The 23,677-nt window shown below is 36.4% G+C and overlaps 2 protein-coding genes across 3 annotated transcripts in view; one reads left to right on the top strand and one right to left on the bottom strand.

Annotated features, from left to right (window-relative positions):
- Positions 1-15,055: 15,055 nt before the first annotated feature.
- DKK4 (dickkopf WNT signaling pathway inhibitor 4) lies at positions 15,056-18,389 on the top strand. The gene is made up of 4 exons (XM_074209030.1): positions 15,056-15,220; positions 16,052-16,205; positions 16,976-17,125; positions 18,139-18,389. The coding sequence occupies exons 1-4, from the start codon at positions 15,110-15,112 to the stop codon at positions 18,387-18,389; spliced, it is 666 nt and encodes a 221-aa protein (XP_074065131.1). The 5' UTR covers positions 15,056-15,109.
- A 43-nt stretch (positions 18,390-18,432) lies between these two features.
- Positions 18,433-23,677, bottom strand: part of POLB (DNA polymerase beta) — a 34,061-nt gene continuing 28,816 nt past the window's right edge. The window contains exons 12-15 of one of the 2 annotated variants that reach the window (XR_012473246.1): positions 23,324-23,382; positions 22,171-22,310; positions 19,520-19,674; positions 18,433-18,600 (exon numbers count right to left, since the gene is read on the bottom strand). Coding sequence is in view for 1 of the 2 variants with exons in the window: in XM_074209029.1 (XP_074065130.1) it covers positions 19,580-19,674; positions 22,171-22,310; positions 23,324-23,382 (294 nt within the window). In the remaining variant the exon portion in view is untranslated. Of the gene's footprint in view, positions 18,601-19,440; positions 19,675-22,170; positions 22,311-23,323; positions 23,383-23,677 lie in introns of those variants that run through there. The other variant, XM_074209029.1, reaches the window with a different exon arrangement.

The following is a 23,677-nucleotide window of genomic DNA, read 5'->3' as shown; positions in this document are numbered from 1 at the left end:
TGCTCAGGAAGACAGGGCTCATTAATCAATCTCTATTACAGAATCACGAAGAACTGAGAGGTGACCATAGCTGTCCTAAGGTATTCCTGTAGTTGTCCATCACTATAACCAATCCATGCAATAAGAGTTCCTCAGTTTACCTTCATTGAGAAATTAAGATCAGGTCTAAGACAATTTAAACCTCATGTTTCAAACAGAAAGCTGGGAGTGTTAATTAGGAAGAAAGCAAAGCACTGGTCTTCTCTTTCTCATTCATAGGGGAGGATTTGAAGGCTACAAAATAGTCCTTTCTTCTCCTGCTGCCTAAACTAGAGCCAGCCTTGTGTGGAAGCAAAGTAAATTAATTATGGAAAAGGTATTCTCATTCCCCAAATTCCTTTGTGAACTGACTGTATGCCCCATAAATTGAGATTCCCCCCTTTTGAAGGGAAAAGTTGAAAAAATTAAGATATAAAATGTGTTTTATACTGCATATATTTCAGGCCACATATTTATAAACATATGCTATAAACTATATTATAAAAGGTTATTTTTAAATCCTTTCAAGCTAAAGAAATTTAATTCATTTTTATTAGCACTGCTCTCTCTACCCTCAGGGATTTTCGTGTTATTCTAAAATATAATATTGTTAGACTTTGAATCAAGGAAACATGAATTCAAGGTCTTAGCTTCAGACTATTATTAGCCATGTCACCCTGAGCAAGTTACTTAATTTCTTTTAGTCTCAGTTTTCTCATTACTAAATTGGGATGATGGTAGCACCTATCCTTTAGGATTTTTACAAGGATTGAATGAGATAATATATGTAGGGTGCTTTGTAACCCCTAATGTGCTATATAAAAATTATTATCATTCCCACAATATATAAGATTATTGATAATTAACATCTAATGAAGATCTATGGTAGACTGCCTCATCCAGGAATCAATGAAATTTGAGAAAGCTAGTAAAAACCTCTTCATGGTATTGTTTTTGTTGCTTGTCTTTCCTTCTTGAAGAGGACCAATGACATGACAAGGATTATCACCTCACATAAAAGTAAGGCAGCTAGCTGGTACATTGGATGTAGAGTGCTGGGCCTGGAGTCAGGAAGACCATTTTTTATTGAGCAGGCCAGAGACAAGATGCTAGTAATCAAGGAATGGTTGGTAAAGATCCTGGAGTGGTTTGCTGTTTCCTTCTTCAGTTCATTTTACAGATGAGATGCTGAGTCAAACAGAATGAAGGGATTTGGCCCAAGGTTACATAGCTAGTAAATGTCTGAGGACAATGCAAAGAAAATTATGATTTTTATATTGATCAATATGTTAGGCCTACTTGGCTTCTTTCTGTTTATTTCCTGCTCTTAGACAAAGGAGTATTGGGCCAGTTTATAATCCTTTCAGTTTTCATAGACAAGATGGATCCCACTAGATCCCATTGTTAGGTGCCATTTCATCAGTTTTTTCCTAAGCTAAATAACCCTTATTTCTTTTGCTTTTTTTAACCTTTATTTCTCCATTTTTTTCTCTGCATTCCCCCCCCTAAGTTTTTATAACTACCTGAAGTTGCACAACTCCAAATTCTCAAACACTCAACTACAATGTGCTCTCCTCTATTTTTGCAAATTGCAAGTTGCAAAATATCCACCCCTGCCCATCTTGTGGGACTCTTATCCATAGCTTTCCAAAAATTCACCACAAAGGGACCAACCAAAGTGCCAGAGACCTTCCTCACTTTTTCCTGTTATCACAATTCCAGTGAAGCATATCAGCTGTGCACAGTGGTCATCACTAGTTCTTGTCATGAGAGAAACCCATCTTTTTTGATCATAAGTTTTCTTTGCAACATCTTCTACTCCAGTTTTTAAAAATTTGTTATGTGTTGCAATCTGATCACACTTACTATATACCTCTCTATTGACCTATGATTGATACAAATTTTTATTTCTTCAGATATTCTATTGGATAAGGAAATGGCAAATGCAACATTCTATGTGTTACAGACATACAATACTGTTAGAAAATATTGGCATTAGAAATATGAACCTTTGTTTCTGGAAAAAAGTTTGGAGTCACTATAAAAACTGCAATTTCTCAAAGGCAATTCAGTACACTTTTCTTGTTTAATTCTATGGCTTTGTTTCTATCCTTTGCATCAACTTGTAGAATCTTACATTAACAGTCATTCTTCATTTCTCATTTATTCAAACTGTTCTTCTATTCTGTCTTCCCCTAAGCCTACAAATATGACCCAATATTCTCTATGCAAGAAACTATGTCTTCTACCTTTCTATCCCAAGGGTTAGTATCTTATATCTCTGTTCCCTTTTGCTGACAAACATCTTAAAAGAGTAATTTGTTTTCTACCTTCATTTCATCATGCCCATGCTCCTTCCAATCCAAGCTTATAACTTCATTTTAATCTGATGTCATTTGCCACCACTATTTGCCAGCCACTAAATCCAATAGTCATTTCACAACACTCATCCTCCTAGATCAAGATAGCATTTGACCCTAATAACTAGCCCCTTCTTGATTCAAACAGCTGCCTCGGTTTATTGACATTACACAATCCTGGCTCTCTTACCACTTCTCTGATTATGCCCTTTTTAATCTTTTTTTGCCAGTGCCTATTCTTCCTCTTATACATGAAAGATTCCTTGAAGTTCTTTCTTAAGCCCTCTTTTCTCAGTACTCTCTCTTCCTTAACATTCTTGCCTCCTTCCAAGTTTTCACTTATTATTAATATGCAGATAGTTCTCAAACTTAACCTCCACCCTTGATTTTTCTTCCAGGGCATTATTTCCAACTGCCTTCTGGGCACTTCCACCTGGATGGCTCACTATACTACAAATTCATACAAAGCTAAACTGATCTGCTATTCTTCTGACCATCCCATCACTGTTAATGGTAATATCATTCTCTTAGTCACTCAGGTTCAAAACCCTGGACGAATCTTTGAGTTCTCCCATCCTTTCCTTTAATTTTGTTGATCAGTTGTGTTCAACTCTTTTTGACCCCATGGACCATGTACTTCATGAAGTTTTCTTGGCAAAGATACTGGAGTGTTTTGCCTTTTCCTTCTCCAATGGATTAAAGTAAACAGAGAGTAGGGTTTAAGTGATTTGCCAAATGCACACAGCTAATAATTGTCTGAGGTTGGAGTTGAACTCATAAAGATAAGTCTTCCTGATTCCAGGACGTGTGCTCCATTCACTGTCTCACCTATTATCACTTGTTTAGCCATTTTCCAATGTATGGGAATCCTCTCAGTTTCCAATTCTTTGCCACCTCAAAAATAACTACTATAAATATTTTGGTACATGTGGATCCTTTCCCTCTTCCTTTGATTGCATAGAGTTATAGACATGGTAGCAATATTACTGGGTCAAAAGGTATGAACAGTTTTATAGACCTTTGGATATAATTCCCATTTGCTTTCCAGAAGAGTTGCATTAGTGCACAGATCCACTCTTTGACAAATGCTAGAAGGAATATTGTGATTCTCCTGTTAGACAACCTGATGGATGTGAGGTAGTATCTCAGATTTGTTTGATGTGGAGTTCTCTAATTATTAATGATTTAAAACATTTTTCACTTTATTATTGATAGCTTTTTTCCTTTCTCTTAAAACTGACCATTCATATCCCTTGACCATTTATCAGTTGGAGAATGTTTCTTATTCTTATAAATTTGGCTCACTTACCCTGTAAGAGAAACTGACTGCCAAGATTTCCTCCCAAGTTTTCAGTTTTTATTCTAATGTTTGCTGATTTTGTTTTCTGCCAAAACATTGTAATTTCTTGTAATAAAATTATCCATTTTATCTTTTATGAACTTCTCTATCTCTTGTATGGTCATGAACTTTTTCCTATTCATAAGTCTGACAAGTAATTTCTTCCATGCCCCATTAATTTACTTATTACTCTTTTTATTATTATTTTTTTATTTAATTTTTTATTCTCATTTTGTACAAATTTTTTTACATTAATAAAATATTCTTGTTTAAGAGTAAATGAAATACTCCCTCCCCCATAAATATAGACTTGCCTGAGCGATAAAGTAAAGGGGAGAGAAAAAAAATTAAAATAAAAAAATAATAGTAATACTTGTAGGTATGGCCAGGTGGCGCAATGGATGAAGCACCAGCCCTGGAGCCACAAGCACCCGAGCCCACATCCAGCCCCGAAGACCCAACAATCACCCAGCCATGTGACATGCAAGCCACCCGATGCCCACTGCCCTGCAATAACCAAAAACGAAAAAAAAGACCCAAAATAAAATAAAATAGTAATAATAGTAGGGGTGGCTGGGTGGCGGACAGAGCATTGGCCCTTCAGCCAGGAGCACCCGGGTCCAAATCCAGCCTCAGACAACCAACAATCACCCTGCTATGTGGTCCCCAGGCAGGCCACCCAGCCCCATTTGCCCTGCACCCTCCCCCAAATAAATAATAATAATAATAATAATAATAAATGTGCTTCAGTCTTTGTTCCAACACCAACAACTCTGTCATGGGTGGATCACATTCTTTATGGTACACAAAAAGTTACTTCCATATTTTTCCAACGTTGCCATTGCTGATCGCGACTCCCTCCTTTCTTATTTCTCCACTACCATGTACTATATTTTCTCTCTCCTTTCACTCTGAGTCTGCTGTAGGGTTCCTGAGTGGCACAGCAGATAGATCCTTGGTCCTGGGGCCAAGAGGCCCTGAGCCCCCATACCACCCCTTAGGCCCAGAATCCACCTGGCTCTATGGTCCTGGGCAGGCCTTCCAATCCCAGCTCCTTGCAAGAAGTAAAAAAGAAAATGTGTTATATCTGACCACTCTCCCCCCATGGTCCACCCTCTCCTCCTTTATTCACACCCCCCCTTCCCCCTGCTCCCCGCTCCTTCTTACTCCAGATGTCTATACCGCATTGATATATATGCTGTTTCCTCTCCTAGCCACCTCTGATGAGAGCAAAGCTTCCCTCATTCCCCCTTGCCTCCCCCTTCCATATCATTGCAATAGCTCATTGTAATAAAGAAAAATCTTATTATATGAAATATCTTGGCCTATTCCCCCTCTCCTTTTTCTTTCTCCCATTACATTTCCCTTTTTTTTCCTATTGACTCCATTTTTACACCATATTTTATCTTCAAATTCAGCTTTCTCCTGTGCTTCAACTATAAAAGCTCCCCCTACCTGCTCTATTAACTGAGAAGGTTCATATGAGTATTATCAGTGTCATTTTTCTATGCAGGAATACATGCAGTTCATCATCATTAAGTCCCTCATATTTTCACCTCCAGTCTCTATGCTTCACCTGAGTCCTATATCTGAAGATCAAACCTTCTGTTCAGCTCGGGCCATTCCAACAGGAACATTTGAAATTCTGGTTCATTGAAAGTCCATCTTTTTCCCTGGAAGAGGACATTCAGCCTTTCTGGGCAGTTCATTCTTGGCTGCATTCTAAGCTCTTTTGCCTTCCGGTATATTATATTCCAAGCCCTATGAGCTTCCAATGTAGTTGCTGCTAAATCCTGTGTGATCCTGACTGCAGCTCCACGATATTTGAACTGTGTCCTTCTGGCTGCTTGTAATATTTTCTCTTTGACTTGGGAGTTCTGGAACTTGGCTATAATATTCCTAGGGGTTGGTTTTTTGGGATCTCTTTCTCGGGGGGGATCGGTGGATTCTCTCCATTTCTATTTTGCCCTCTGCTTCTAGAATATCAGGGCAATTTTCCTGTAGTAATTCTTTGAAAATGATGTCAAGGCTCTTTTCCTGATCATGACTTTCAGGTATTCCAATAATTTTTAAATTATCTTTCCTAAGTCTGTTTTCCATATCAGTTGTTTTTTCAATGAGATATTTCACATTTTCTTCTAATTTTTCATTTTTTTTGTTTTGAAGTATTGATTCCTGATTTCTGTTAATTCATCAATCTCCCTGAATTCTATTCTTTGTCTGAAGGATTTGTTCTCCTCAGAGAGTTTTCTTATCTCTTTTTCCATCTGGCCAATTTTGCTTTTTAAAGCATTCTTCTCCTCAGTAACTTTTTGAACTGTTTTATCCATTTGACCTAAGCTGGTTTTTAGCATGCTCTTTTCTTCAGCATTTTTTTGGATTTCTTTGACTAAGCTACTGACTTCATTTTCATGTTTTTCCTGCATCTCTCTCCTTTTTTTTCCCAGTTTTTCTTCCAACTCCCTCATTTGATTTTCAAAGTCTTTTTTGAGCTCTGTCATAGCCTGAGCCCAATTTCTGTTTTTCTTGGAGTCTTTAGATGCAGGAGCTTGTGCTTCCTCATCTTCAGACTATTTTGATCCTTATTGGGCTCATTTGCAAAATATTTCTCAATAGTGTTCCTCTTATTTCTCTGCTTGCTCATTTTCCCAGCCTGGGCCTGGTTTTGGGGTGCTTCCTGAGCTTTTGGGACACTCCTACAAGGGTCTCAGTGTGTGAAGCTCTGTCCTCCCTCCTGGTCTGTGAATGACCATATGTGCCCCCCCTCTGCCACAGGGCTCAGGTGGGGGGGTGGCCCTTCTGTTCTATTGGGGGGCCTAGACTGCAATCAGGATCTGAATGTGGTCAGAACCCCAGAGTCCTGTTCCAGGGTCAGAGGACAGAGCTCTGCAGTCTCTCTTCACTCCCCTCCCTGAGTTCAATGGGCTCATGCCCTGGGGGCTCCTGCTTACCTGCTCCACCTGCTTCTGTTTCAGCATCTGGGCTGTGGAAAGACCAAGCAGCTCACTGTGTGCCCTGAGGGCTGTGCTCCAAGTGCTTGCTCTGGCAGAGGTCCCCTGCTGTTCCCCCACTTTGTGCCCAGTGCTCCCCGGGGTGTAGCTCCAGAGACTCCCCTGCTGCTATCTACTTATTATTCTTAATGTCTAAATTATATACCCATTTGAGTTCATCTTTTTATACAATGTAAGATGTTAATCCATCCCTAATTTCTATCAACTAGTTCCCAGTTTTCTTGACATTTTTTGTCAATTATTGAGTCCTCACTACAATGAGTAGAATCTTGGGCATCTCAAAACTAGATTACTTTACTCATTTGCTTTTGTACAGTTTAACTAATCTGTTCCATTGATGAACCACTCTATAGCTTATTCAGTACTAATTACTTTGATGATTACATCTTTGAAATATAGTTTGAGGTCTGGTATTGTTGGCTTCCTTCACATTTCCCCCCTTAATCCCTTTGATATTATTGATCTTTTGTTCCTCCATGTAAATTTCGTTTTTTTTTTTTTTACTAACACTATAAAGGAATTCTTTGTTAGTTTGACTGGTATAATACTTTATAACATTAGGTATATAATTTTTATTATATTGGCATAGCTATCCATGAACAATTAATATTTATCCAATTATTTAGATCTATATTTGTGTGAAGGTTTTATAATTGTGTTCAATTTCTGTGTATGTAGTGACAGGTAGGACTTCCAAGTATTTTTTCTTCCTCATCTCTACCTGTTTGTACCCACTTTCAAAACCCAGCTCAGATATCATTCCCTATATGTAATTAGTAAGCTTTCTTTCATTCTCCTAGCTAAAAGTGTTGTCATCCCTCTCTGAATTCACATAGCATTTGGGTTTTCCAAAAAAAAATTTAGTCTGGTGTGTTTTCTAAATCTTTTTTTTGGGGGGGGGAGGATATCAATTATTTTTTCCTATTTCCTTATCTTTTGCTTCATCTCCCCATATAGTACTTAGTACCTATCTTGTGTATTTTCTACTTTCTACTTTGAAATATGTTATGTCTTATGCCACAGAAGTCCTCCTTTCATTTCTCACATGGGTTTTCTTAGGCTGTGCCAGTAGAGTTCTGCTGAATTTATAAATGCCAGCAACTGATGTGCAGATTCGTTTTTTGCACAGATGTGGGAAAGAAAAAGGAAAGAGGAAAGATTAGCCCTCTTTGGTGATAGTTGCTCACCAGAGGAAAGATTAATAATAGCTATTCCAGTATAGCTAGAATGTTTTTGTATGAAGAAAAATGAAATAGAGTGACAGCATGTTTCTATGGAAAGAATACTGAACCTGAAATCAGCAGAAATCTGCATTTGAAACCTGCCTCTGACTTTTGGCAAGACAGTGAGCCTCTCTGAGTCTTAGTTTTCCCCATCTATAAAATGGAGAGAATAGTACCCAAAACAATTACTTCACAGGGTTGAAATAATATTTGTAAAGTACTCTAGAACTTTAAACAACTACATACATATCAAGTGTTAATAAAGCTGGAATTCTAGGTAGAGATTATTCAGAAGTTCATGTCTACAAGAGGATCCCACTGGTCTAGCTACTAGTGTTGATAGTGGAATAAGAATAACTACTATCATTTCTATAAACCTTAAAATCTGCAAAGTACTTTACAAACATGATTTCATTTGATTCTCACCACAAGTCTGGGAGGTAGATGCTCACATTAGCCCCATTTTAAAGATGAGAAAACTGAGGCAGAGATTTAGTGACTTCCCCAGGATCACACATTATGCTTGACCATGGGCCTTCCTAACTCCAATTTCAGTGCTCTAATGTGCTACTGCTGGAAGGTTACTTGAGCAACTCTCACCAGAGAGGAGATATTTCTTCCCCTTCCCCATTTATTCTAGCAGTCTGAAATCTTACTTAAGCAGCCTGAAACCTCAAGATAACAACCATTCCTCCTTTCTTTTATGCTTAGCTGTCCCTTTCCTCTGCTCTCTTCCCTTAATCCTACATTATGGTGCCAACTCCCACCGCAGTCCGGAATCTTCCAGCTTTCCATATTATTGAAACAACCTCCTGACCTCAAGCAGTCATGTTCTGTCTACTCCCATAAGATGCTGTCCTTTTTCATCTTTTTACCTTCACTCATTAATTCCTGTGAGATTCTGCCAGGGAGTTATTTTTTCAAGTTTCTTTGATGATTTTTTTTTTTCCTTTAGAGAAAAGTAAAGTTTATTGCAAATAAACTGGTTTCGACACAGGAGCTCTGACAAAATTAAAATCTCCCATCCTAAGTGAACTATAAATCACCTGTCTTGACATCTCGCTTTTGACTTAAGTGATAGCAGCTGTAATTCTGCAGGCTACAGGTGTACAGCTATCAAAATGAGTCTGGAATTCTTTTCTGTGGGCAGGCTGACTCCAGGAAATGGAATGAAACCTGATCCTTGGAAAAGGAGAGCTGAGGAGCACATTTGTTTCCAGGAACTCTCATTGCTTCTAAAACAATGATCAAGATTGCTCAGTTTCAGTATTTCTTTGGCCTTTCTAAATAGATCTGAGGGGATCTATTTGAAATTCTAACCTGAATTTATAATCCTTGCCAGGAGGAGCCTAGATGCTAGCTCTGTGGCAGGTGATGTGTGGATCAGGTTTCTGCCTTTGTTCTAGTAGCTCTGGGGGTCTCTGTGAATGGAAGTACATTTTAAAGGGCGGCCTCATAGCCCTCTCTTGTCTTTAAAGCATTGCTAACGTGGGGAGCTGTCTGTGCACGTTCTACAGTATTTTACTGTTGGAGTCAGAGATGTGAACTTTAGAGGCCTGGAACCATCAACTAGGAAAATACTTTTCAAGCAGAAATGAACATTTTTAAACCTTTCAGTTTCCCCCAGGTCCTTGACACTTCCCCTCCCCCCCTTAATCCTCTAGTAATTGAGATCCTAGATTAAGGTAGTTTCCTACAGGCAAAGGGGGCTTCTTTAGTTAATGATCACATACTAGAGTTCACCAAAAAAGCATTCCAGAAGAAATAGTCTTCTTATTCCAAAATCAGTTTTCCAGGGAGTACTTTGTGGAATAGGTTCTTTTCAAAAGAGACAAAAATTTTTTAAATGAAATAACTATATTGTTGTCAATTCTTAGTCATCATTTCTTCGTGATTTCACTTGGGGCTTTCTTGGCAGGGAAAAAGAAGTGGTTCGCTATTTCTTTCTTAGGCTCTTTTCTAGATGAGGAAACTGAAGCAAACCAGGGTTGAATGACTTGCAAAGTCACAAAGCTAGTGTCCGAGTCTGGATTTGAACTCAGAAAGAGGAGTCTTCCTAATTTCAGGCCTGGTGTCTTACCCACTGTGCCACACACTTGCCCTTTCAGGGTAATTCAGGTCAGTTTGAGGGCAGTTTAGAGAAGAGAAAGGAGCCCTACATAGATCACAAAGTGACTGATTCCATCTCCAATTCTTATTCCAACTTCAACTTAAAACATTTATTAAGTACCTTAATAGAGGTTTTAAACTCATATAGGAGTTCATCATGCCAATGACATTATAGATTTGTCCCTATCTCTGTCCCTGCTGTATGCAGAATATTATTTCAAGGCTCTGGAGAGATATAAGAATTAAGTAAAACAGAGATGGACTATCATGAAGTTCAATATACAATATAATAGGAATAGATGATGTCTTAAGACATAATAATTATAATGGGGCCAGCCAGATGTCACAGTGGATAGAGCACTAGCCCTGGAATCGAGGACCTGAGTTCAAATGTGACCTCAGACACTTGACATTTACTAGCTATGGGACCTTGGGAAAGTCACTTAACCCTGACTGCCTCACATACAGCGTCATCTCCAGGCATCCCGATTTACCATCTGGTCACTGGATCCAGGTAGTTCTGGAGGAGAAAATGAGGCTGATGACTTAGCACAACACCCCTTCACAGAAATCCAGTTCATATTTGTCATGACATCACCTCCGTGATGTTGTGATCTTCAAGAATAAAGGACATTTAATTGGGGAATGGCTTAGCAAACTGTGGTATATGTATGTCATGGAACACTATTGTTCTGTTAGAAACTAGGAGGGATGGGAATTCAGGGAAGCCTGGAAGGATTTGCATGAACTGATGCTGAGAGATATGCACAGAACCAGAAAAACACTGTGCAACCTAACAGCAACATGGGAGTGATGATCAACCTTGATGGACTTGCTCATTGCATCAGTGCAACAATAAGGGACAATTTGGGGCTCTCTGCAATGGAGAATACTATCTGTATCCAGAGAAAGAACTGTGAGTTTGAACAAAGTTCATGGACTATTCCCTTTAATTTAGAAAAAAAAAGCTGATATCTTGCTATCTCTTATACTTTGTTTCTTCCTTAAGGATGTAATTTCTCTCTCATCACACTCAGTTTGGATCAATCTATACCATGGAAACAATGCAAACACTGGCAAATTGCCTTCTGTGGGGGGGGCATGGGGGAAGTAAGATTAGGGGAAAACTTGTAAAACTCAAAATAAAATCTTTATAATTCAAAAAACCCTCAAAATAAATAAAACCTTTCTAAAATTTAAAAAAAAATGGACAAAATATTATTGTATGAAAAAAGACACCTGCTAAATACATACGAGATGCTGTTTTGAGGTGAGAGAATGCTTGCATTAGAATTGTCATTTGCTGAGTTGTCATTTGTGAAGAATAGGTAGGGTTTCAGTGAATTAGAGATAGGATGAGGAAGAGCATTATAAGGGAGCCTATAACTCAGAGACCCAGTGTGAGATGTGTTCATGATCAGTAGTTTATGGAATGTTAGACTCCATGGACATAATGCAGTTTCCATGTAGACTCTATGATATAAGATGAGGAATGAAAGGGAGAGTGACCCAAGGTTGAGATCTTCAATCCCACACTGAGTCTGAATTTGTCTTCAATAGTGTCTTGGCAGGGAAAAAGAAGTGGTTTGTCACTTCTTTCTCAGGCTCATTTCTAGATGACAAAACTGAAACAAACCAAGGTTAAATGACTTGCAAAGTTACAAAGCTAGTGTCCAAGTCTGGATTTGAACTCAGAAAGAGGACTCTCAAGCCTGGTTCACTTGAAGTCTTGAATTTGTCAAAACTATTAACAATTATTAAGCAAAGAAGGTCCATTCCTTCTCAGTTCTATCCTCATGCTTCTTGGTGACTGTACCCTCTGCAGTAAAGCACCAGAGATAAAAGAAGTAGAGGTTTTAATTTCTCTAATAGGCATTCAGTTAAACAGATTCAGAGTCAGTACTGGAGAGACAAAGGAAAAGACAGATCCTGCCCTTAAGGAGCTCACAATCTACTGGGGGAAGAAAATACAGAAAAACAATCTGGAAAAGGTTCGGAGGAAATGGAAGTGCGGGGATGATGAATTCCTGCAGCCAGGGTGAGAAGTGACCTGAGGGGTGTGCGTTCTAGAATTCATTTCATATTGCATAAGTTTCTAGAGATATGAAATCCAGAAGAATAGTCAGATGCAGGTGGGAATGATCAAATCCTTGAAAACAAGTTGAATACTATGGTTAAGAAAGTGATTAAAATGTTTTTATGCTTTGACTGAGAGAACCCATTCATATATATATAATGCATATATACATATATATATATAATATATTCCAAAGAAAGAAATAATGGCAGACAGATCATAGACACCAAAATATTTAAAGCAATAGTTTTTGTAGTAGCAAAGAACTGAAATCAAAGTGAATGCTTGTTAATTGGAAAATGGCTCAACATTGTGGTATTGAAAAAGTTATTGAAAAAAAGAAATGATGAATATGAATTCAGAGAAGCATTAAGAAAATACATGGATTGATGAAAAATAAACATTTATTAAGTGCTTACTGTGTTCCATACACTAAGTAATAGATATGTAAAAACATAACAGAGACAAAAATAGTGTCTACTCTCAAGGAGCTATTGAGGGAGATGACATGCAACAATTATTTTTTTCTAAAATATGTACAGGGTAAATTAGAGTTAATCTCAGGAGGGCTCTTATGTTGAAGGAAACCAACCATAAAAGGCCTATTGTAGAAGGTGAGATTGGAGATGAGGCTTGAAGTAAACCAGGAGATCCAGAATAAGAACATTCTAAGCATGGGGAAAAGTCAATGAAAAGCAAAGTAGGGAAATGGAGTGGCATGTGCAAGGAAGAGCAAGGGGCCAGTGCAACTAGATCATAGATTGTGAGAAAGGGAGTCAAGTGCAAGAAGACTGGAAAGGTAAGGGTTATGAACAATTCTAAAAGCCAAGCAGAAAATTTCATTTTAATCCTGGAGAGAGGCACTGGATTTTATTGGGAGGGGGGATGATATGGTTAAATCTACCCTTAAGAAGATCATTTTAACAATTGACTGAATAGATTTGAGTGGGGAGAAATTTGAGGTTGGAAGATCGACCAGTGGACTATTGCAATAGTGTGTGAAGTGATAAGGGCCTGAAGGATAGCAGCTGTGTTACAGGAGAGAAGGAGGCCTATACAAAAGAAATTGTGAAGATAGAATCAGCTGGGCTTGGCAACAGGTTGCCTTTGTAGGTGCTGAACTTGAGGAGTTGAAGATGGCCCCTAGTTTGTGAGCCTGGGTGCCAGAGTATGATGGTGCCCTTGACAATAATAGGGAAGTTCCAAAGAGGGGAGGATTTTGGAGAAAAGAGAATGAGTTCATTTCTGACCATGTTGAATTTTAATATGTCCATGAGAAATCCAGTTTGAGATACTGGAAAACTGTTGGAAATGTGAGCCTGGTCAGTATAGAAGTTGGAGCTACTAAACAATCTGAATAATTTGCATAGAGATGATCATTTAGAGAAAGAGATACATAGAGAGAGAAGAGTGCACAGGATGGAGACATATACACACAGATTTTCTACTGCTGGAGTGAGGGGTGTTAACTAGCAGCAGTAACTACACTATATAAGTAGTAAATAAATAATGGTGTAAGCCTGTGGAAAGAGAGCAATAGTTATATAGTTGAGACATATAAACCTAGTTTATATTGATGTAATTATTAGTTGACTTCAAAATAGAGAGTATAAAGGAATATTCAGATAAATTTCAATGGATTGCTATATTGTGAAAACTTTCTGGAAATATTTTAAATTATAGGCCATAAATTAAAATGTGATTAAAATTGAATTCAGCTACTAAGTCAATTCACATTTGAAATACCGGATGAATTTAAACTGAAAAAAAAAAAAAAAAGAAAACAAAGAGGAAAAGTAGCAATTACTCTGATTTCTCTTTAGACCTCAGCCTTAAAGTACTTAAGATATGGGACCTGAGTACTGAAAAACAATCGGAAATGAAAAAACTGGAATTGGAGAAAAACAGTTTCTAATTAGGCATTTGGAAAAGGGTCAAGATAATACTTGATAATCAGCTAGCATAAGGAGGCTGCTTCCATTTAAATCTATTTAAATGTAATTTAAATGACATCACCTATAAAATGAACCAATAGCTTTCTGCTAGTTCTTTCAAAAGTGGTAACTTTGTAAAAAATGGAATTTTTGCTAACTTCTATATCAAAAAAAGACTTTTGAATCTCAGTTTCTGAATTAACCCCAACTTCAAACATTTTTTTTGTTTTCATTTTAAGGAACAATGTACCTTTTCCAGATTGATAGTTGGAGCAGGTGTTATTTTGGCAGTTGCTTTTAAGCAGGTAGGATTTTTTACATCTGGATGCTGGGGCTAATCAGATATTTTCTATCTTTTTTACTATTTGAGGCATAGTTTAAAGGTTCTCAGTATATTTTGTAACTCATTAATTTTTGGCATCATCTCTCGAATACAGGCCAATATGATTTCATTCTTTCTTTGAGCACAATTAGCTGTGAAAACATATCTTAGTCTTTTTTTCTTTGCAAAGGATTATTGAAGGTAGGAAATGCAGGTGATTATCAGAGTTTGCCTTTGATACAGACATCCTGCTCCTCTCAGAGCCCTTTGAACTCACTTTGATATGCAATAATTAGGAGGGATTCAGCCCCAGGAGAAGAGGCTGCTGCTGCTGCCCTGCCTCCTCTCTCACTCTACTGAGTCCTTGTTTTGAACTATTGATCAAACAGATTTGAAGGGATTTGTTGAAGCCTGTGTGGGCTGAAGAGGAAGGAAATGTTGGGGGGGGGGAGGATGAGAGAAATGGGCACATCTGACTATAAATACTACAGGAAGGAGTCTACTGGTCAGGTTTCATTCATCACATTTCTCACACATTATTTAGCCTTGACATTGTCTTTATTGAAGAAGCTTTGCAAGACTTTAGATTTTTATGTCTCGGCAAAGCTAGTTACTAGATTACGAGGAGCAAAAGTGCCTAAGGAGGCAGGTAGTGAGTGAAATCTGTGAACAAAACTCCTAAGAATAGCCAACACTGGGATCTGGATACCTGAAGAATGGTGGTAGTTTTCTTGCTAGGACTAAGTTATTTGTGCTCTCCCCTGGGAGCCCTGGTTTTGGATTCTAACATCATCAAGAGTTCTGCTGAAGTACAAGACCCTCAAAAGGTAAAATTTCTGCTGGAGATAAATGCTTATAGTTAGGTATGCTGTGTCAGTCTCACTAGAGAAGTTCCAGGTTTTATAAATTAAATCATGAAAATTCAGTTAAAAGTTTCTTATCCGGAAGGGAGGGGGCTTTGGCTTAGGCAATAGGAAGAGGGGCATCAATTTGTTGGTTATATATACACATTGAAACTTGAGTCTTTTTCCCATGTGTAAAGCAAAGATAATAATCTATGCCACTGAACAATGAGTTGCTGAGATTCATCCCAGTAATACATACCTAATGTATATTAAGGCTCTTGGAAAGTAACTGAATATGGGGTGCTTGATAATGCTATTTTTAAGGATAAAGAACATAAATTCATTTTGTTCCTTGGTGTCTTTTGACATATGTGGAGGTGCTACCACAAAATTAAAGCACTAAATTTTCAGAAAGGTTCACAAAGAGCAAATATAGCAATTCCATGAATGTTATAAGTAAAGATTAACACTAATGGCAAGAAATATGATGATTTTAAGAAACCAAATGTGGACCTGGAATGAAGTTGGCATGTAGTATTGCTTAATATATGCTTGTTGGAGTGAATTTTTAAAATGAAGGCATTCAACTATTATCCTGGCTTCACTTCTCAAAGTCTCAATTCCCTCATTTGTAAAATGAAGTTGGATTAGATAATCTCTAAAGTCTCTTTTGCTCTAAGTCCTTTGAAATATTTGCAATACTAAGTTTTATTTTTTAATTATATATTTTGTTTACCAATTATCTATAATAATAGTATGATGGGTTTTCTTGCTCTGTACTTTGTATTTGATGGAAGTATTTTTACTCCATAGGGTTCTTCACAATGCTTGAATGACAAGAACTGTGGTGCCAAAAAATTCTGCCTCAAAACCAAAAATGAAAAGCCATTCTGTGCAGTGTGCCGGGGGTTACGGAGGCGATGCCAACGTAATGGCATGTGTTGCCCAGGAACTCTCTGCGTCAATGGTAAACTGTTATGAACCCAAGCAGAGGCAGTGCATTAAATTGTATATTGTCCTTAAAAGACATTGCATACCGTGTGTGTGTGTGTGTGTGTGTGTGTGTGTGAACATTTCAAGGGCTCCTCTAAAATTTCTTAGTTTTCACTTTTACTTCCTTAAACATTTCTGAATGAGTTATTCTTAGTTTTAAAAAGTGTTCCAAAATTGAATACTGTATTTCTATTATTCCTTTCCCCATGACACATATTTCATTTTTCCCTCTTAATAACAAGACTGATTTTAATTTTCTGAGAGACATGTAAAAAATCTTCCACTAAAGTCATCATCTAGGCTTCATTTTGGTATAGAAGTGATCTATGGATTCTTGCAGTTATGCCAATGGACCATAAGCAGATCCTGTACCAAAAGGCATGAACTAGATAGACTGATGTGTATGAATTGAATAGGTGTTTATTTAATTACCTATCACATACTGGGGAAACAAAGGTAAAAACAAATAGGCCCTATTTTCAATCATATTCCATCCTAAGTAATATAATCACTAATCAATTTTTTTTAACCAAAGCGGTTCAATACTAACTGGTTATGTTCTGCATCACTGGAAGGAGTACTAACAATGATGAAATCATGGTTCTTTTAAGTCCTGAAACATGCAAAAAGCATTTTAAAAAATGGAAATAGAAAATATAGGTGCTGTCAAAGTATATTATGATGATGTGCTGTGTACTTGCACCCAAAATGTAGTAACGCTAGCCTTGAATGACTGTCTCTCAGATGTCTGTACACTCACTGAAGAGACAATCCCAATCCTGGAGAGAAATGATGATCAAGAAGGCTTGGATTCTAAAGTGACAGCTCAGCATCCAATTCAAGAAAGCAAACTCAAAAAAAAGCCCAATATTAACAAATCTCAAGGAAGTAAAGGTAAGGGCAACACTATTAACACAGTATTTTCCTCTAGGCTTCTAGGGTTAAAGTACCAGATGAAACAAAACCTGGCTTCTTTAATACAATTCTACTAGAAACTTTTTTCTGCCTTCTCTTAGTCTTGCTTTGAAAAACAGCAGGCTCAACCTTATGAGAACTAGATAATGGGTAAAGCACAAATTTGGGCTGAAGGGGTAGGGAACATGAAAATAAGAAAAGGAGAAATCAGTGCAGTACAACATGAATATATATATATACACTAATCACATTCATTAATGAGAGAACCCCACAGTTTATATCCTTTGATCTTTATGCTACATTAGTAAAAGGATTATTCCCTTGATTTTTTAAGAAAAACAAACCTTTCCAAAGTAAGTGAATTTTTCTAGATGTTTCATTCCAATTTAATTTATTAAAATACAAGTAGTTCCTGAACTGGTGCATAGAATTCTGAGATAGAATTGTAAGAAAACTGACAGCAAGATCTCCTCCTCTAAAATGGTAAATATAAAACTACATTACTAAAGCTACTTCCATGGCAATTTTTAGGTATTGAAAACTTAATTCTAGCTTCAATTTAAAGCCCATCCCCCAATCCCACAGAAACAAAGTATCATATTAATTTAAGAGTTGGAAAGGACCTTACCAGCTCACCCACACGTGTGTTTGTGCATGTAAGTGTGTCCTGCAAAACTCCCAAGGGTAATCAGATTAAAATGTAATTGGGAAATGTTTAATAAAATAAAAATATAATAAAATTGATATTATTAATTTCTTGGTAATTAAGTGACACAGTGTATAGCAGTCTAGTCAGAAAGACCTGAGTTCAAAATCTAGTCTCAGATACTTATTAGCTATTTGGCCCTGGGCAAGTCTGTTTGCTTCAATTTCCCCATTTTTGCCAAGAAAACTTTAAATAGTATCACAAATAGAACACGACTAAACAACAATAACAATCATCTACTGATACAAATATATTATACTAAAAGCCTTTCTTGATTTTTCTACAGGGCAAGAAGGTGAAAGTTGTCTAAGAACTTTTGACTGCAATCCTGGACTTTGCTGTGCTCGTCATTTTTGGTCAAAAATTTGTAAGCCAGTCCTCCTAGAGGGGCAGGTTTGTTCTAGACGTGGCCATAAAGATGGTACTCAAGCTCCAGAAATTTTCCAGCGTTGTGACTGTGGTCCTGGACTGTTTTGCCGAAGTCAAACTAGTGGGCCTCGAAAACATTCACGTTTAAGAATTTGCCAAAAAATCTAGTCTCCAAAATACTTCAGAATCTTGTGGAAACACAAAACTCAAACCAATTCTTAAAGTCTTTAATACAGACATTTCTTGTAATAGCATCATGAAATAATTGAAATAAGTTAAAGCTAGACTAACTGTCTGATACTTTGAACTACCACTGTAAACCATGGTGGAAAAGGAGCTGGTTCTTTGTGTTCTTCAATGTACATGAAAACTGAGGTCCCTGAAAACAAAAAAATGTAGTTTTAACCTGGTGACTCAATTACAAATCATTAAGTGGTTTCTTGACAGATACAGAAGAAAGGTGAAGGAGTCTGATGGCAATTGTAAATTAATTCCTGCAGACTTAATGTGAAAATAATCCCTGCAAATATTGATAAACCAAACAGCTGCTGTTTTGATACTGATTTCTCATCTACTCAGGCACAAATGCCATATCATTTCATGCATGAAATGATATGATCATTTAAATTAAATATGGTATTAGAAAAAAGTTTTATTAAGCACATGACTTGTTTTTATGTGTTAAGGAATTATAACTCCCAAGAAATTCTAGAACTAAAAATACACATTTCACTTTGAAAAACCTGGTCTTTATTCTTATGATCTTTATCCCTAACACTTGAATGATAGTATCAAGAAAAAATGAAGAGGAAATAATTTAGTAGTTTCAAACATAGAAAGATGAACTAATTTGACACAGAAAACAATTTACTGGTATTAGTTTCTTTTCAAGAGAAATTGCAGCTGTTTAAATTACAAATATTAATTATGACTAATGTATGAGATCAATGGAAGAATGAAATGGACTTAAAAAACCCTCTAATTTCTTGAAGAATAAGTCACTGTCTCTTGAAACCTAGATACAAGGTATCTGGCTGAAGTACAGTTAGGGTCTAGGAAACAGTATTGAGAAATTCTTAAGTATGGCAAAAATCTCTTAGCAGAGATCAACCAGTTTTCCTTCTCTCCATGGCATTTATCTTAAGCCCTTCATAAAGAATAAACATGAATAAAATAATGTGTATTTAAATTGATCTATTTGCCAATAAAATAATACCACTTGATTATGCTGGATATTTTAATGATTACAAGGCTAAAGAGTGAAAAGCTATTATCTACAAACAATAAAGGACCCTTACACAGTAAAAGTTCAAGAAATAAAGATTACTGCATGGTGGTTCTTGGCATTGACAAAGACATTACTCGCTTCTATCCTTGGGTTCTCGGTATTTCCACTGGATATAGTCAAAGATATCTTTCTCACTGTCCACTGGAAGAGGTTCTCCAGCAACTCCTGTAAAATGGAGAAAAAGATTTCTAGAGTTGAGATTTCTAGTTTAATTGCTATGTTTCATTCATCCCTACATCCAATCAGTTACCAAGTATTAAGTCTGCCTTTATAACATGTTAGAATGTAAGCTACTTGAGTGGAAATTGATCCATTCTTTGTATATGTATACACTAATTTTGATTATATTAAATTAAGAAGGTTTTGTACAAACAAAACCAATGCAGCCAAGATTAAAAAGAAAGCAGAAAACTGGAAAAGAATTTTTATATGGTCTCTAATAAAAGCCTCACTTCTCAAAAATACCTGACACATGATTGATCTCTCTCCTCTGTTCCCTTATCTTCTCTTACTTAGCAACTATCTAGGTGAGTTCCTCCCTCATCTTAGGCCATCCTATACATAGCTGCCAAATTCTCTAGGCACAGCTCTGATGTGTCACTCCCTGACTCAATCTTCAGTGGCTTCATATTTACCACCAGACTTTTAAAGTCCTTCACAATATAGCTCTAGCCTCAAGTTTCAGTCTTATTTCACAGTATAGCTTTTCACACACACACTATGTTCAAATTACACTGATCTATTTGTTCTCCAAATTCAGCATTTCTCTCCTGCCTCTGTGTCTTTGTACAAGGTTGACTCCTTTTCTTGGAATGCACTCTCTTCACAATCAATCTGAGAATTCCAGGTTTCTAAGATTTCAGCTCAAGTGCAGTTTCCTACAGTAAAGCTTTCCTGATTTCCTAGTTCTAAGTGCTTTTTCTCTCTTCAGATTTCCTTGTATTTATTTATCTGTGTCTATGTCAAATATCCTATCAGAATATAGGCTCTTGGACAGCTGAAAAACAGGACTATTTTCATTTTTGTATCTATAACTTTGTATCTGCAGTACTTGAAGATGAGGTTTTTTGGTTTTTTTTTTTTTAGGTTTTTGCAAGGCAAATGGGGTTAAGTGGCTTGCCTAAGGCCACACAAGTAGGTAATGATTAAGTGTCTGAGGCCGGATTTGAACTCGGGTACTCCTGACTCCAGGGCCGGTGCCACTTCACCACCTAGCCACTCCTGCAGATTAGGTTCTTAATAAATACTTGTTAAATTTATAGGGAAAAAAAGTGGTTAACTTCCAAATGTTAAAAAGGTTATCTTGAAAAGGGAAGAATTTATGACCAAACAAGACAGAGAGCATTATGGGATGTAAAATGGATAATTTTGGTTATAACATAAAAGGTTTTGTACAAACAAAACCAATGCAGGCAAAATTAGAAGGAAAGCAGAAAACTGGGAAAGAATTTTTATGGCAAATGTCTGACAAAAACCTAATTTCTCAAATATATAAAGAACTGAGTCATATTTATAATACTGTAATTCCCCAGTTGTCAAAAGATATGAACAAGCAGTTTGATATAAAAAATATTTTTTGAAGTGATAAAAAAAATTCTAAATAATTATTGATCAGAAGTACCAACACACACACTTACCAGATTGGTTAATATAAAAGAAAAGGAAATGGAAATAATTTGAAGGGAATAATGGGAAACTGGGACACTAATACACTGTGTATATATCCATTGAATCAGCAATACCAGTATTGATTCTGTAGCCCAAAGAGATCAAAAAAGGGGGAATGGACCAATTTTTTACAAAAAAAATTATAGCAGCTTTTTCTGTAGTGAAAAGAATTGGAAATAGAGGAAATGCCTATCAATTGGGGGAATAGCTTGAACAAGTTTATGATTGTAATTGAATATTATTATGTGGTAAGAAATAATCAATGACCAAGATGATTTCAGAAAAACCTAGAAAGACTTAGATGAACTGATTGATAAGAGTAAAGTGAGCAGAACCAGGAGAATAGTATATACAGTAACAGCAATATTGTTTGATGAAGAATTGTAAATGAATTACTATTAGCTATTCTCAACAACACATGATCCCAGACAATTTCAAAAGATTTGTAAGATTTAAAAAATGTTATCCATATCAAGAGAAAAGAACGATGGAGTCTGAATGCAGATCAAAGCATAGTATTTTTACTTTTTTTTTTATTTTTCTGGAGGGAAGGGGATTCTATATCTTTTATAACACAATATGGAAATGTTTTGCAAGACTATACATTATAATCTATATCAAACTGCTTAATTGTATTAAATAATTGTATACTTAATTATATCAGGGAGCAGATAAAAAAGAATTTGGAACTCAAGATTTTAAAAAATGTATGTTAAAAATTGTTTTTTACATGTATTTGGGAGAAAAAAAATAAAATATTAAAAAAAGTTACTTTAACAGTCATTATGCTTTTTAATAGGGATGGGAATGTTTCCTGGAATGAATACTGATTACTGACTCTAAAGATAAATGTTATAGAGCCTTGCTAAAATTAACCATATCATTTATTGGAAGGTTTTCTAACAGCTCAAACTAAGAATAAAATTTCTCTGTACATGACTTTCTTTCCTCAAAATTCCTACTTAACATTGCTAACAAAAGAACAATACTCACCAGTGACTCCCAAGGGCCGGATTGTATACTCATTGATTGTGAAGCCCTTTTCCAGGGCATGGGCCCTCATATTCTTATTGAAAATATCACTGCCAGTGAAGTAAAGAACACCACAGTAATACTGGTCCTTGGGAATCAATCTAAAAATATGGAAAAAAACAGACAAAATTTTTTCTTATCTATTGTAATATATGAGGATTTTTAAAGTACCACTAAGGAGAAAAACACCTTTAAAAACTGGAATTAATTAAAATATGTAGTAGTGTTTTAAATATATTATGTAGTAGTTTATGTAATAGTGACATGCTCCTCAACAGCCCTCTGAGGTAGGTACGTAGGATAGACAGGCATTCCTGTCATGCTCATGTTAGGATGAAATGGAAGTTTCTAGAGATGAAAAAAATATGTTCATGATGACACAGGGAATGTTCAAAGATAGATGGAGCTCTGACTCAGTCTTCTGATAATTGAGGTCACAAAATACTCTGCCACTAAGTGGCCAGATAACCTGAGGAAAACAGTACCATGAAATGAAATTGGTCAAGAAAAGTTTCCGAACTTAAATATACCCACAATGGGGCTAGCTAGAGTCACTGCTAGGAGGCAATGTTGTGTTGAGGGTAAAGGAAGAGTTGAAATAGCAACATCTCTGGATATTTTGCACCATCAGACATGGGTCTACAGGTATTATCTCTATTTTACAGATAAGGAAGATGAGGCCACTTGTTTATACAACTATTAAATGTTAGAGGATTCAAGTCCAAGCCTTACTGACTCAAAGCCCAGTACTCTGTTTCCCTGTTGGTCCTTGGAGTACCCTTTCACAAAATTTGATTTTCAGATGTGGATCTTTATAGGTGCTAAGAAAAGTATAATACTGCCCATCATGATGTATAGTTTCTCTGCATAGAAAAGAATAAATATTTGTTAAATTACCAGAGTCAAAATTTAGAATCAGACTTCTTTACTTACATTTTCAGGCTAAACATCTGCAAGTCTTTTTGAAAACTGTTATTGTACTAAAAACAAGCATATTATGAACAGAGAAATAAAGTCCAGGGTTTGCCTATTTACTAGAAGAGAATTGGATAAAGAGGAGAAACAAAAAAGGAAAAATTGTTCCAGTAGATTTGAGATAGATTGTCAGCAGTACCTGATATCAATTCTTCTATAAGGATATGAAACTTCTTCACTGGACAGCTGACAAACACCCTAAAAGCAAACAAATGTCAAAAAATGGAAAAGATAATTTAAAAAATGTAGTGCTTACTTTTAATCACATATTTTAAAAAGTACAGACATTTAAATCTTCCTTAAATGTGATAGAAGCAGAACTGGTAGATAAAGGAGGTGATAAAGAAACTGTATTTTATTACTTTATATGTATGAGCCTGCAATGCCTTTCTAGTCACCAAACAAATTTATACAATAAGATGAATTTTTTGTCATTTCCAGAAATTTGAATAGAAAGGTCTAAGGGCCTATACTTTCTAACAATTTCATATTA

Source organism: Macrotis lagotis, chromosome 1 (genome assembly GCF_037893015.1).
Source record: "Macrotis lagotis isolate mMagLag1 chromosome 1, bilby.v1.9.chrom.fasta, whole genome shotgun sequence".
Classification (NCBI taxonomy): domain Eukaryota; kingdom Metazoa; phylum Chordata; class Mammalia; order Peramelemorphia; family Peramelidae; genus Macrotis; species Macrotis lagotis.
This window is presented reverse-complemented; position numbering and strand designations above follow the sequence as displayed.